We start from the raw sequence: 14,017 nt of genomic DNA on the forward strand, positions 1-14,017 counted from the left end.
CACACACACACACAGACATATACATGTATAGACATGTACATAATTCATACTGTCTGCCCTTATTCTTTCCCATCGCCACACATGAAAAACAGCATGCACACACCCATACACACACACACGCACACACACACACACACACACACACACACACACACAGACACACACACACACACACACACACACACACACACACACACACACACACACACACACACAAGGAAAAGACTACACAGGCCACATTTGTTCACACTCAGTCTCTAGCTGTCATGTGTAATGCACTGAAACCACAGCTCCAATTGATATTATTATTATTTTTAATATTATTATTTATTTATTTACACTTTGTCATTGTCTCCCATAGTAGCGAGGTACCGCAAGGAAACAGATGAAAGAATGGCCCAGCCCACCTACATTTACATGTATATACATAAATGCCCACACACGCACATATACATACCTATACATTTCAATGTTTACATACATATACATGCATAGACATATACACATGTACATATGAAATGGCACCCCCCTCTACCTGCATGCGCGCGAGTGTAGTAGCGCTAGGAAAAGACAATAAAGGCCACATTCGTTCACACTCAGTCTCTAGCAGTCATATGTAATGCACTGAAACCATAGCTCTCTTTCCACATCCAGGCCCCACAAAACTTTCCATGGTTTACACCAGACGCTTCACATGCTCTGGTTCAATCCATTGACAGCACATCGACCCCAGTATACCACAACGTTCCAATTCACTCTATTCCTTGCACACCTTTCACCCTCCTGTATGTTCAGGCCTTGATTGCTCAAAATCTTTTTCACTTCATCCTTCCACCTCCAATTAGGTCTCCCACTTCTCGTTCTCTCAACCTCAGACACATATATCCACTTTGTCAATCTTTCCTCATTCATTCTCTCCATGTGACCAAACCATTGCAACACACCCTTTTATGATTTCTCAGCCACACTCTTTTTATTACCACACATCTCTCTGACCCTTTCATTACATACTCAATCAAACCACCTCACACCACATATTGTCCTCAATCATTTCATTTCCAGCACATCCACCCTCCTTCGCACAACTCTATCTATAGCCCATGCCTCACAACCATAGAACATAGTTGGAACCACTATTCCTTCAAACATTTTTGCTATCTGAGATAATGTTCTCGATTCAATGCTCCCAGAACTTTCATCCCTTCCCCTACCCTACGATTCACTTCCGCTTCCATGGTTCCATCCGCTGCCAAATTCACTCCTAGATATGTAAAACACTTCACTTCCTCCAGTTTTTCTCCATTCAAACACACAAACACAAATCCACCCTCCTCCGCACAACCCTATCTATAGCCGATGCCTCACCGCCATATAACATTGTTTGAACCACTATTCCTTCAAACATACCTGTTTTTGCTCCGAGATAACGTTTTCACCTTCCACACATTATTCAACGTTCCCAGAACCTTCACCCCCTCCCCCACCCAGTGACTCACTTCTGCTTCCATGGTTCCATCCACTGCTCAATCCACTCCCAAATATCTAAAACACTTCACTTCCTCGAGTTTTTCTCCATTGAAACTCACCTCCCAATTGATTTGTCCCTCAACCCTACTGTACCTAATAACCTTGCTCTTATTCACACTTACTCTGAGCTTTCTTCTTTCACACACTTTACCAAACTAAGTCACCAGCTTCTGCAGTTTCTCACCTGAATCATCCATCAGTGCTGTATCATCAGCGAACAGCAACTGACTCACTTCCTAAGCCCTTTTATCCACAACAGACTGCATACTTGCTCCTTTCTCCAAATCTCTTGCATTCACCTCTCTAACAACCCCATCCATAAACAAATTAAACAACCATGTAGACATCACGCACCCCTGCCACAAACCAACATTCACTGAAAACCAGTCACTTTACTCTCTTCCTGCTTATACACATGCCTTACATTCTCGATAAAAACTCTTCTTTGCTTCTAGCAATTTACCTCCTATGCCGTATACTCTTAATACCTTCCACAGAGCATCTCTTCTCATATGCCTTCTCCAGATCCATAAATGCTACATACAAATCCATTTGCTTTTCTAAGTATTTCTTCCATACATTCTTCAGAGCAAACACCTGATCCACACATCCTCTACCACTTCTGAAACCACACTGCTCTTCCCCAGTCAGATGCTTTGTACATGCCTTCACCCTCACAATCAATAACCTCCCGTACACTTGCCCAGGAATACTCAACAAACTTATACCTCTGTAATTTGAGCACTCACTCTTATCCCCTTTGCCTTTGTAAAATGGCAGTATGCATGCATTCCGCCAACCCTCGGGCACTTCACCATGAGCCATAAATACATTGAATATCCTCACCAACCAGTCAACAACACAGTCACCCCTTTTTTTTAGTAAATTCCACTGCAGTACCATCCAAACCTGCTACCTTGCCGGCTTTCATCTTCCACAAAGCTTTCACTACCTCTTTTCTGTTTACCAAACCATTTTACCTGAACCTGTCACTTTGCACACTACTTCAACCAAAGCACCCTATATCTGCCACTCTTATCACCAAACACTTTCAACAAACCTTCAAAATACTCACTCCATCTCCTTCTCACTTCACCACTACTTGTTATTAGCCCCCTTCACCAATTTTCCCATTTGTTCTCTTGTTTCAAGCACTTTATTTACCTTCTTCCAAAACATCTATTTTACTCTCCCAAAAATTCAATGATACTCTTTCACCCCAACTCTCATTTGCCCTCTTTTCACCTCTTGCACCTTTCTCTTGACATCCTGCCTCTTTCTTTTATACATCTCGCAGTTATTTGCACTACTTCCTTACAAAAATCATCCAAATGCTTCTCTCTCTCTCTTTTCTTTCACTAACAATCTTACTTCTTCATCCCACCACTCACTACCTTTTCTAATCTGCCCAGCTTTCTCATGCCAGATGCATCTTTTGTGCAAGCCATCACTGCTTCCCTAAATACAGTTCATTCCTCCCCCACTCCCCTTGTTTCATTTGCTCTCACCTTTTTCAATTCTCCACTCGAACTCTCCTGGTACTTCCTCACACATCTCCTTTCCAAGCTCGCTTACTCTCACCACTCTCTTCACCTCAACACTCTCTCTTCTTTTCTGGAAAGCTCTACAAATCTTCACCTTCTCCACAAGATAATGATCAGATATCCCTCCAGTTGCCCCTCTCAGCACATTAACATCCAAAAGTCTCTCTTTCATGCGCCTGTCAATTAAAACACAGTTCAATAACGCTCTCTGGCCATCTCTCCTAATTACATACTTATACTTATGTATACTTATGTATTCCCAATCACCAGTCCTTTTTCAGCACACAAATGTACAAGCTCTTCACCATTTCTATTTACAACACTGAACACCCCATGTACACCAATTATACCCTCAACCGCCACATTACTCACCTTTGCATTCAAATCACCCAGCACTATAACCCGGTCTCATGTATCAAAGCTGCTAACACACTCACTCAGCTGCTCCCAAAATGCTTGCTTCTCATGATCTTTCTTCTCATGACTAGGTGCATAGGCATCAATAATCACCCATCACTCCCCATCCAATTTCAGTTTTACCCATATCAGTCTAGAGTTTACTTTCCTACACTCTATCACATACTCCCACAACTCCTGTTTCAGGAGTTGTGCTGTTCCTTCCTTTGCTCTTGTTCTCTCACCAACCCTTAACTTTACTCCCAAGACACTCCCAAACCACTCTTCCCCTTTACCCTTGAGCTTTGTTTCACTTGGAATCAAAACATCCAGGTTCCTTTCCTCAAACATCTCTCCTTTTTTCTCCTCTTGGTTACTTCCACACCCATTTAGACACCCCCAATCTGAGCCTTCAAGGAGGATGAGCACTACCTGCATGACTCCTGTTTCCTCTTTAAGAAAGTTAAAGTACAAGGTAGACAGAGGTTCTAGCCCCTTGCTCCTGTCCCCTTTAGTCACCTTCTACGACATGTGAGGAATGCGTGGGAAGTATTCTTTCTCCCCTATCCCCTATTGTTTTTATTATTATTATTATCATTATTATTATTATTATTATTATTGTACTTAATTACCGTTTCCTGCATCAGTGACGTACCGCCAGGAAACAGATGAAGAAATGGCCCATCCACTCATATTCTCACATATATACATAAACGCACATATACATACACATACACAAACATATATGCACTTTTACATGTTCATACTTGCTTGCCTTCATCCATTCCTGTCACTACCCCGCCACACAGGAAATAGCATTGTTTCCCCCCACTTTAGCGAGGTAGTGCCAGGAAAACGCTAAAAAAAAAAGGCCACATTCGTTTACACTCAGTCTCTAGCTGTCATTTGTAATGCACCGAAACCACAGCTCCCCATCCATATCCAGACCCTGTAGACCTTTCCATGGTTTACCCTAAGCGCTTCACATGCACTGTTTCAGTCCATTGACAGCAAGTTGACCCTGGAATACCACATCGTTCCAATTCAGCCTATTCCTTGCAAGCCTCTCACCCTCTTGTTTGTTCAGGCCCCGATCACTCAAAATCTTTTTTACTCCATCGTTCCACTATCCAATTTGGTCTCCTGCTTCTCCTTGTTCCCTTCACCTCTGAAAACATATATCCTCTTTGTCAGTCTTTCATCATTCATTCTCTCCATATGTCCAAACCATTTCAACACACCCTCTTCTCTCTCAGCCACACTCTTTTTATTACCACACGTATCTCTTACCCTTTCATTACTTACTCGATCAAACCACCTCACATCACATTTGTCATCAAGCATTTCATTTTCAACACATTCACCCTCCTCCGTAAAACCCTTTCTATAGCCTGTGCCTCACAACCATATGACATTGTTGGAACTACTATTCCTTCAAAGATAACCATTATTGCTCTCCAAGGTAACATTATCTCCTTCCACACATTCCTCATCACTCGCAAAATCTTCGCCCCCCTCCCATACCCTCAGACTCACTTCCATTTCCATCGTTCCATTCACTGCTAAGTCCACTCCCAGATATCTAAAACACTTCTCCTCCTCCAATTTTTCTCCATTCAAACAAATATCCCAGTCACTTTGTCCCTCGACCTTACTGAAACTAATAGCCTTGCTCTTATTCACATTTACTCTCAACTTTCTTCTTTTGCCCATTTTTCCAAACTCAGTCACCAACCTCTGCAGTTTTTCACATGAATTAGCCACTAGAGCTGTTTCATTAGAGAACAACAACTGACTGACTTCCCAGGCACTCTCATCCACAACAGATGGCATATATGCCCCTCTCTCCAAAACTCCTGCATTTACCTCCCTAACCACACCATCCACAAACAAATAAAACAACCATGGGGACATCACACACCCCTGCTGCAAACTGACATTCACTGGGAATCAATCACTCTCCTCTCATCCTACTTGTACATATGCCTTACATCCTTGGTAAAAACTTTCCACTGCTTCTAGCAACTTACCTCCCACACCACATACTCTTAAAACTTTCCACAAAGCATCTCTATCAGCACTGTCATGTGCATTCTCCAGATCCATAAATGCTACATACGAATCCATCTGTTTTTCCAAGTATTTCTCACATACATTTTTCAAAGCAAACACCTGATCCACATATCCTCTACCACTTCTGAAGCCACACTGTTCTTCCCCAATCTGATGCTCTGTACATGCCTTCACCCTCTCAGTCAATACCCTCCCATATAATTTCCCAGAATACTCAACAGACTTATGCCTCTGTAATTTGAACACTCACCTTTATCCCCTTTCCCTTTGTACAATGGCACTATGCATGCATTCCACCAATCCTCAGGCATTTTACCATCCATACATAAATTTGGTAAATTCCACTGCAATACCATCCGAACCTGTTGCCTTGCTGGGTTTCATCCTCTCCAAAGGTTTCACTACCTCTTATCTCTTTACCAAACCATTCTCCCTGACCCTTTCACTTCATGCACCACCCTGACCAAAACACCTTATATCTGCTATTCTGTCATCGAACGCATTCAACCAACCTTCAAAATACTCACTCCATCTCCTCACTTCATCACTACCTGTTATTACCTCCCCATTTGAGCCCCTTCAACCAATGTTACCATTTGTTCTCTTGTCTTACACACGTTATTTACCTCCTTCCAAAACATCTTTTTATGGAAGGATGGAGTGAAAAAGGTTTTGAGCTATCAGGGCCTGAACATGCTGGAGGGTGAAAGGTGTGCAAGGAATAGAGTGAATTGGAACGATGTGGTATACTGGGGTTGATGTGCTGTCAGTGGATTGAACCAGGGCATGTGAAGCATCTGGGGTAAACCATGGAAAGTTTTGTGGGGCCTGGATGTGGAAAGAGAGCTGTGGTTTCAGTGCATTACACTTGATAATTAGAAACTGAGTGTGAACGAATGTGACCTTTTTTTGTCTTTTCTTTGCGCTGCCTACCTGGGGGGATGCTATCTCATGTGGCTGGGTGGCGACAGAAATGGATGAAAGCAAAATGTATGAATATGTACATGCTTATATATATATGTGTGTGTATGTATATGTATGTATACCTTGAAATGTATATGTATGCATATGTGCATGTATGGGCATTTATATAAATGCATGTGTATGTTGGGTGGGTAGGACCATTCCTCATCTGTTTCCTTGTGCTACCTCGCTGACGTGGGAGGTGGCGATTAAGTATAATAAAAGAATTTTTTTTTTGTTTTACCTTTCATACTATTTGCCATTTCCCGCATTAGGAAGGTAGTGTTAAGGACAGAGGATTGAGCCTTTGAGAGAATATCCTCAACTGGCCCCTTCTCTTTTCCCTTTTTTGGAAGATTGAAAGCGAGAGCGGAGGATTTCCAGCCCTCTGCTCCCTCCCCTTTTAGTCGCCTTCTATGACATGCAGAGAATACGTGGGAAGTACTCCTCCCCTATCCCCTGGGGATAGGGGAGAAAGAATACTTCCCACACATTCCTCACGTGTCATAGAAGCCGACTAAAGGGGATGGGAGCAGGGGGCTAAAAACCCTCCCCTCCTTGTATTTTAACTAACTAAAAGGAGAAACAGAAGAAGGAGTTATGCGGGGAGTGCTCATCCTCCTCGAAGGCTCAGATTGGGGTGTCTAAATGTGTGTGGATGTAACCAAGATGAGAAAAAAGGAGAGATAGGTAGTAAGTTTGAGGAAAGGAACCAGGATATTTTGCCTCTGATTGAAACGAAGCTCAAGGGTAAAGGGGAAGAGTGGTTTGAGAATGTCTTGGGAGTAAAGTCAGGGGTTAGTGAGAGGACAAGAGCAAGGGAAGGAGTAGCACTACTCCTGAAACAGGAGTGGTGGGAGTATGTGATAGAGTGTAAGAAAGTAAAGTCTAGATTGATATGGGTAAAACTGAAAGTGGGTGGAGAAAGATGGATGATTATTGGTGCAGATGCACCTTGGCATGAGAAGAAAGATCATGAGAAGCAAGTGTTTTGGGAGCAGCTGAATGAGTGTGTTAGTAGTTTTGATGCATGAGACCGGGTTGTAGTGATGGGTGATTTGAATGGAAAGGTGAGTAATGTGGCAGTTGAGGGAATAATTGGTGTACATGGGGTATTCAGTGTTGTAAATGGAAATGGTGAAGAGCTTGTAGATTTATTTGCTGAAAAAGGATTGGTGATTGGGAATACCTTGTTGTCAGTAGGAGAGAACGTTATTGGATTACATGTTGATTGTTAGGTGCATGAAAGAGAGATTTTTTGGATGTAATGAGCTGAGAGGTGCAACTGGAGGGATGTCTGATCATTATCTTGTGGAGGCAAAGGTGAAGATTTGTAGAGGTTTTCAGAAAAGAAGAATGTTGGGGTGAAGAGAGTGGTGAGAGTAAGTGAGCTTGGGAAGGAGACTTGTGTGAGGAAGTACCAGGAGAGATTGAGTACAGATGGAAAAAGGTGAGAACAAAAGATGTAAGGGGATTGGGGGAGGAATGAGAGGTATTTAGGGAAGCAGTTATGGCTTGCACTAAAGATGCTTGTGGCATGAGAAGCGTGGGAGGTGGGCAGATTAGAAAGGTTAGTGAGTGGTGTGATGAAGAAGTAAGATTATTAGTGAAAGAAAGAGAGAGGCATTTGGATGATTTTTGCAGGGAAATAATGCAAATGAGTGGGAGATGTATAAAAGAAAGAGGGAGGAGGTCAAGAGAAAGGTGCAAGAGGTGAAAAAGAGGGCAAATGAGAGTTGGGGTGAGAGAGTATCATCAGGTTTTAAGGAGAATAAAAAGATGATTTGGAAGGAGGTAAATAAGTGCGTAAGACGAGGGAACATCAGTGAAGGGGGCTAATGGGGAGGTGATAACAAGTAGTGGTGATGTGAAAAGGAGATGGAGTGAGTATTTTGAAGGTTTGTTGAATGTGTTTGATGATAGAGTGGCAGATATAGGGTGTTTTCGTCGAGATGGTGTGCAAATTGAGAGGGTTAGGGAGAATGATTTGGTAAACAGAGAAGAGGTAGTAAAAGCTTTGCGGAAGATGAAAACCGGCGAGGCAACTGGTTAGGATGGTATTGCCGTAGAATTTATTAAAAAAGGGGGTGACTATATTGTTGACTGGTTGGTAAGGTTATTTAATGTATGTATGACTCATGGTGAGGTGCCTGAGGATTGGTGGAATGCTTGCATACTGCCATTGTACAAAGGCAGGGGGGATAAAAGCGAGTGCTCAAATACAGAGGTGTAAGTTTGTTGAGTATTCCTGGGAAGTTATGTGGGAGGGTATTGATTGAGAGGGTGAAGGCATGTACAGACCATCAGACTGGGGAAGAGCAGTGTGGTTTCAGAAGTGGTAGAGGATGTGTGGATCAGGTGTTTGCTTTGAAGAATGTATGTGGGAAATACTTAGAAAAGCAAATGGATTTGTATGTAGCATTTAAGGATCTGGAGAAGGCATATGATAGAGTTGATAGAGATGCTTTGTGGAAGGTAGTAAGAATATATGGTGTGGGAGGCAAGTTGTTAGAAGCAGTGAAAAGTTTTTATCGAGGATGTAAGGCATGTGTATGTGTAGGAAGAAAGGAAAGTGATTGGTTCTCACTGAATGTTGGTTTGTGGCAGGGGTGTGTGATGTCTCCATGGTTGTGTAATTTGTTTATGGATGGGGTTGTTAGGGAGGTGAATGCAAGAGTTTTGGAAAGAGGGGCAAGTGTGCAGTCTGTTGTTGTTGAGAGAACTTGGGAAGTGAGTCAGTTGTTGTTTGCTGATGATACAGCGCTGGTGGCTGATTCGTGTGAGAAACTGTAGAAGCTTGCGACTGAGTTTGGTAAAGTGTGTGAAAGAAGAAAGCTGAGAGTAAATGTGAATAAGAGCAAGGTTATTAGGTGCAGTAGGGTTGAGGGACAAGTCAATTGGGAAGTAAGGTTGAATGGAGAAAAACTGGAGGAAGTAAAGTGTTTTAGATATCTGTGAGTGGATTTGGCAGCAGATGGAACCATGGGAGCGGAAGTGAATCATAAGTTAGGGGAGGGGGCGAAAGTTCTGGGAGCGTTGAAGAATGTGTGGAAGTCGAGAACATTATCTTGGAAAGAAAAAATGGGTATGTTTGAAGGAATAGTGGTTCCAACAATGATATATGGTTGCGAGGCGTAGGCTATAGATAGAGTTGTGCGGAGGAGGGTGGATGTGCTGGAAATGAAATGTTTGAGGACAATATGTGGTGTGAGGTGGTTTGATTGAGTAAGTAATGAAAGGGTAAGAGAGATGTGTGTTTGTGAAAAGTGTGGTTAAGAGTGGGTGAGAGAGCAGAAGAGGGTGTTTTGAAATGGTTTGGCCACATGGAGAGAATGGGTGAGGAAAGATTGTTAGAGGTGGAGGGAACGAGGAGAAGTGGGAGACCAAATTGGAGGTGGAAAGATGGAGTGAAAAAGATTTTGAGTGATTGGGGCCTGAACATGCAGGAGGGTGAAAGGCATGCAAGGAATAGAGTGAATTGGAACGATGTGGTATACCGGGGTCGACGTGCCGTCAATGGATTGATCCAGGGCATGTGAAGCATCTGGGGTAAACCATGGAAAGTTGTGTGGGGCCTGGATGTGGAAAGGGAGCTGTGGTTTCGGTGCATTATACATGACAGCTAGAGACTGAGTGTGAATGAATGTGGCCTTTGTTGTCTTTTCCTAGCGCTACCTCGTGCACATGTGGGGGGAGGGGTTTGTTATTTCGTGTGGCAGGGTGGCAACGGGAATGAATAAGAGCAGACTATGAATTATGTGCATGTGTATGTATGTATATGTTTTTGTGTGTATATATATATGTATACGTTGAGATATATAGGTATGTATATGTGCATTTGTGGACGTGTATGTATATACAAGTGTATGTGGGTGGGTGGGCCATTCTTTTGTCTGTTTCTTTGCGCTACCTCGCTAACGTGGGAGACAGCGACAAAGTATGATGAATAAATAAAAAATATGAAATATATATGAATATATATATAGATTATCCCTGGGGATAGGGGAGAAAGAATACTTCCCACATATTCCCTGCGTTTCGTAGAAGGCGACTAAAAGGGAAGGGAGCGGGGGGGCTGGAAATCTTCCCCTCATTTTTTTTTTTTTAATTTTCCAAAGGAAGGAACAGAGAAAGGGGCCGGGTGAGGATGTTTCCTCAGAGGCCCAGTCCTCTGTTCTTAACACTACCTCGCTGAGGCGGGAAATGGTGAATAGTATGAAAGAAAAGAAAAGAAATATATATATCTGAATTGTCGAAGTTTATGAATGCTTCACTGGACAAAAAAGAAATTATCAAAACTTATTCAATCCTTATGAAATTAAAGATATGAATGCAAAAGTATAAAAAATGGAATATGAATATATTCTCTAGCTTTATTTCACTTTGGGGAAAAGAAATTTATTAATTCTACACTTGGTATGTAATTTAAAAGTCATGCAGAAATTATGTCTTAGGAGATGTACGTAGCACTTAATCATGCTTTGACAATTATGGCACAGTTTAAGTCAATCAGTTTAAGCTTTCTATTGAAGTAATAAAGATATGATCAGTTTCCTATGTTATGACCTCTAAATTATGAAGTTGTAAAGGATATTTTTTCTGTTTTTGATTACCCCAGGACCTGGTTTTACCTAGAATCTTTCTAAAGGCTCTTGCAACCCAAGCCTGCCCTACTTCCAATAGCAGGGAAATGTGGGCTCCTTTGGAGTGAGAAGTTCTTTCATGAGACTCCACTCCAAGTGATACAGCCTTGCCAAAGATCAATTTTCACTTGTGTTGTAACCTCAAGCAGGAGTCTGGTAACATTAAAAGAAAAATTATTTCATTAAACACTTTTTAGTGAAAAATGCATAGCCATAGGAGTATGCATGAAAAATATTTGTTTGACCAAAACTGATATTATAGTTCCAGTATTAATGTAAACTTTAGATAAGATGATGTATGAATTTGATGAACTTAGAATACCTTGAATATTAAAATTCATTTCAAATGTTATGGCATTTGAAAATTATTATCTGGCATGTTTAGTGGGAGGGAATGCTGTTGTGTGATAGTAGACCAAAAACATCTTTCAGGCAGTGATTGGTTGAAGCACTGTAAGGCATTGCTTGCTGTTAGTGGTGCACCTTCTGTAATGGTGAAGATGTTTACTTTCCAGAGTCAATGCATTCCATTCTTAATTTTTGTGATGAAAATTAAGCAGTAAAGCAAAGTTGCCCTTCATTTTTGTCGTGAAAATCATCAATATTGTGTATGCAATGCCACAGTGTTCTATTCAAAAGGGGAGTTTGAAAATCATAATGGTATAATAACATTTCTAGTCACTTGTTGCATGTTTAGTTTTCTCCTAAAACATGTTATATATCATTATGTACATTTCATATGAATTTCACGTGTCTAACTCATGTAAAGCTGTAAAATTAGCTCAAAACATGAAGAGATATAATGGCTACACCTGCCAATTAATCAGTGAAATCTGGCACAGGACATCTTTCAGCATGCACACAAATGTGGCAGATGTTTTGAGGTCTCAGAGATGTTCCTGAATCGTACAGTAGAGGAAACAGTTTCTGGTAGCTGTGGAGTAAATGTGAACATCACAGTCACTTGGTGTGTATGTTATTTGCATATAAAAGAGTTGCTGTGAAAGGGTTAAATGGGATAACAAATTATCTGTAATCAAAGGAGCTCTATGAGATTGAATGATAATTTTCCTTTTCTCTTTTTTTTCAATAGGCGTGAAGATAAAGGAGGTGAAAGATAGTACAGAGAAGACAGTAGTTGAGGATCCACATGACAAGAATATTTCTACCCTTAGTGAGGACTCATTTGTACCAGCCCATAATGATGACATTGTATCACCTCTAAGTGATGACAAAAAGGCTGTAGCTCTTGGTAATGAAAAGACTCTACATCTTTATAGTGACAAAAAGAAATTATCAACATTTCTTGAAAATCCAGATGTATCTACCCTTTATGAAGACAAAGAGTTATGTGCTGTCTTCAGTGAAAAAAATGCAAGCAAAACTGAGGAGGAATATTTGAGAAAGTGCAGTGCCATAGAATTTGAGGCTGATATATCTAATGAAATCAATTTGACACAGGAACAGGAAAGGATATGTGATGCCAATAAAAAGAAGGCCAAGAAAGCACCACTGACACCTAAGTTAATACCTGAGTTTGAGCCAGCCTTATTTTCTACTCCAGATGTTATGCTTAAAGTTGGAGAGATTAATCAAACTCAGGCGATAATGGTAAAGGGAAATGGGAAGTCTCTTAAAGCCAAAAAAATTGTGTTAGTTAAGAAACAGTTTAGAAAAGGAACTGGACAGGTGGGTGCAAGTGTGGAGGATGAGAAACCTAAACAAAATGATGAAAAACTCTTACAAGATGTTCCCACCAAAAATGATATTGAAGATAAACTCAAAAATTTTGTTACCAGCACAGCTGAGAATGCCATTTTGCCCTTGACAGTGGAAACAAACCAAGTGGACAAGAATGTCTTTAATTCTGCTGCGCAAGTTTCAGATGAGTTAAGCTCAGAATCTAAGTCCAACAAATCTTTAGAAACGAGGGCAATTGGTAGTGGAATAAGACCAAGGGTCATTCAAGTTAAGAACCCAGTAGGAGTTCGTCAAGTTGTTGTGTTAAACTCTGCCAAAGCTGGAATGTATCGGGAGACTTTGGTAAAAGTTATTCCACCTAGAGATCCACCTCGAGAAGATGAAAAAGTGTCACCCTCAAAACAGAAGACTTTACTAAAGAAAGAGTTGTACTTACAAAAGAAGAAAGCTAATCCTCAAGAAAATGAAAATTTAAATTTTGCAGGAGGGCTGGTGAATGAGAATGAGGAGATTAAAACATCTCCCAAGGGAGACAGTCACTGTAAAGGACCCATGGAAAAGAAGATTGATAGGACAGAAACACAAAAAAGTGGAGACCTACATAAAACATTTGAAGAAGTTTCCCTGTTAAAGAAAAAGGAGGAAGCACTTAGGAAGAAGGAGGAAATACAAAAGAAAAGAGAAGAGCTACTAAGAAGGAGAGAAGCTATACAGATGAGGAAAGACATGCAAAAAAAAGAAAATATTCAGCAAAAGAAGGATGAAGAAATTGATTCAAAAATAGAAGAGCATCACAAAAAAAGTGAAAAAGTTTTACATAAGAATAATGAGTTTGCATTGCAGAGAAAGATTGGAGAAATGCAGAGGATTAAAACAAAAGAAACACTCAGCACTCCAGCTAAATCCATACAAATGACAAAGGTAAATCCACAACTACACTTCACCCCTGTAGAGGGTTCACCAGTTAGACGTAGTAACCGAGCCATAAAAAAGAAAACTTTTGGTGATGAAATGTTGACTTTTGACATAAAAGAAGAACTTGTTCCAGATGAGGAAGAAGAAGGAGAACCAGAAGAGGATTTGGATAGTGGAGGAGACGAAGTAAGATATATTTTTCACAGTATGCTGTACTGGTTTTATGCCTTCATGCCTATCTACTTTACCTTTCCT

General features: G+C 41.0%; 1 protein-coding gene across 3 annotated transcripts in view; it reads left to right on the top strand.

Moving 5' to 3' along the window:
- pps (protein partner of snf) overlaps positions 1-14,017 on the top strand; it is a 424,574-nt gene that overhangs the window by 142,201 nt on the left and 268,356 nt on the right. For all 3 annotated transcript variants that reach the window (XM_071664264.1, XM_071664265.1, XM_071664266.1), the window contains exon 7: positions 12,240-13,948. In XM_071664264.1, coding sequence (XP_071520365.1) covers positions 12,240-13,948 — 1,709 coding nt within the window. The remainder of the gene's footprint in view (positions 1-12,239; positions 13,949-14,017) is intronic.

The sequence above is a fragment of the Panulirus ornatus genome, chromosome 8 (genome assembly GCF_036320965.1).
Source record: "Panulirus ornatus isolate Po-2019 chromosome 8, ASM3632096v1, whole genome shotgun sequence".
NCBI classification, from domain to species: Eukaryota; Metazoa; Arthropoda; class Malacostraca; order Decapoda; family Palinuridae; genus Panulirus; species Panulirus ornatus.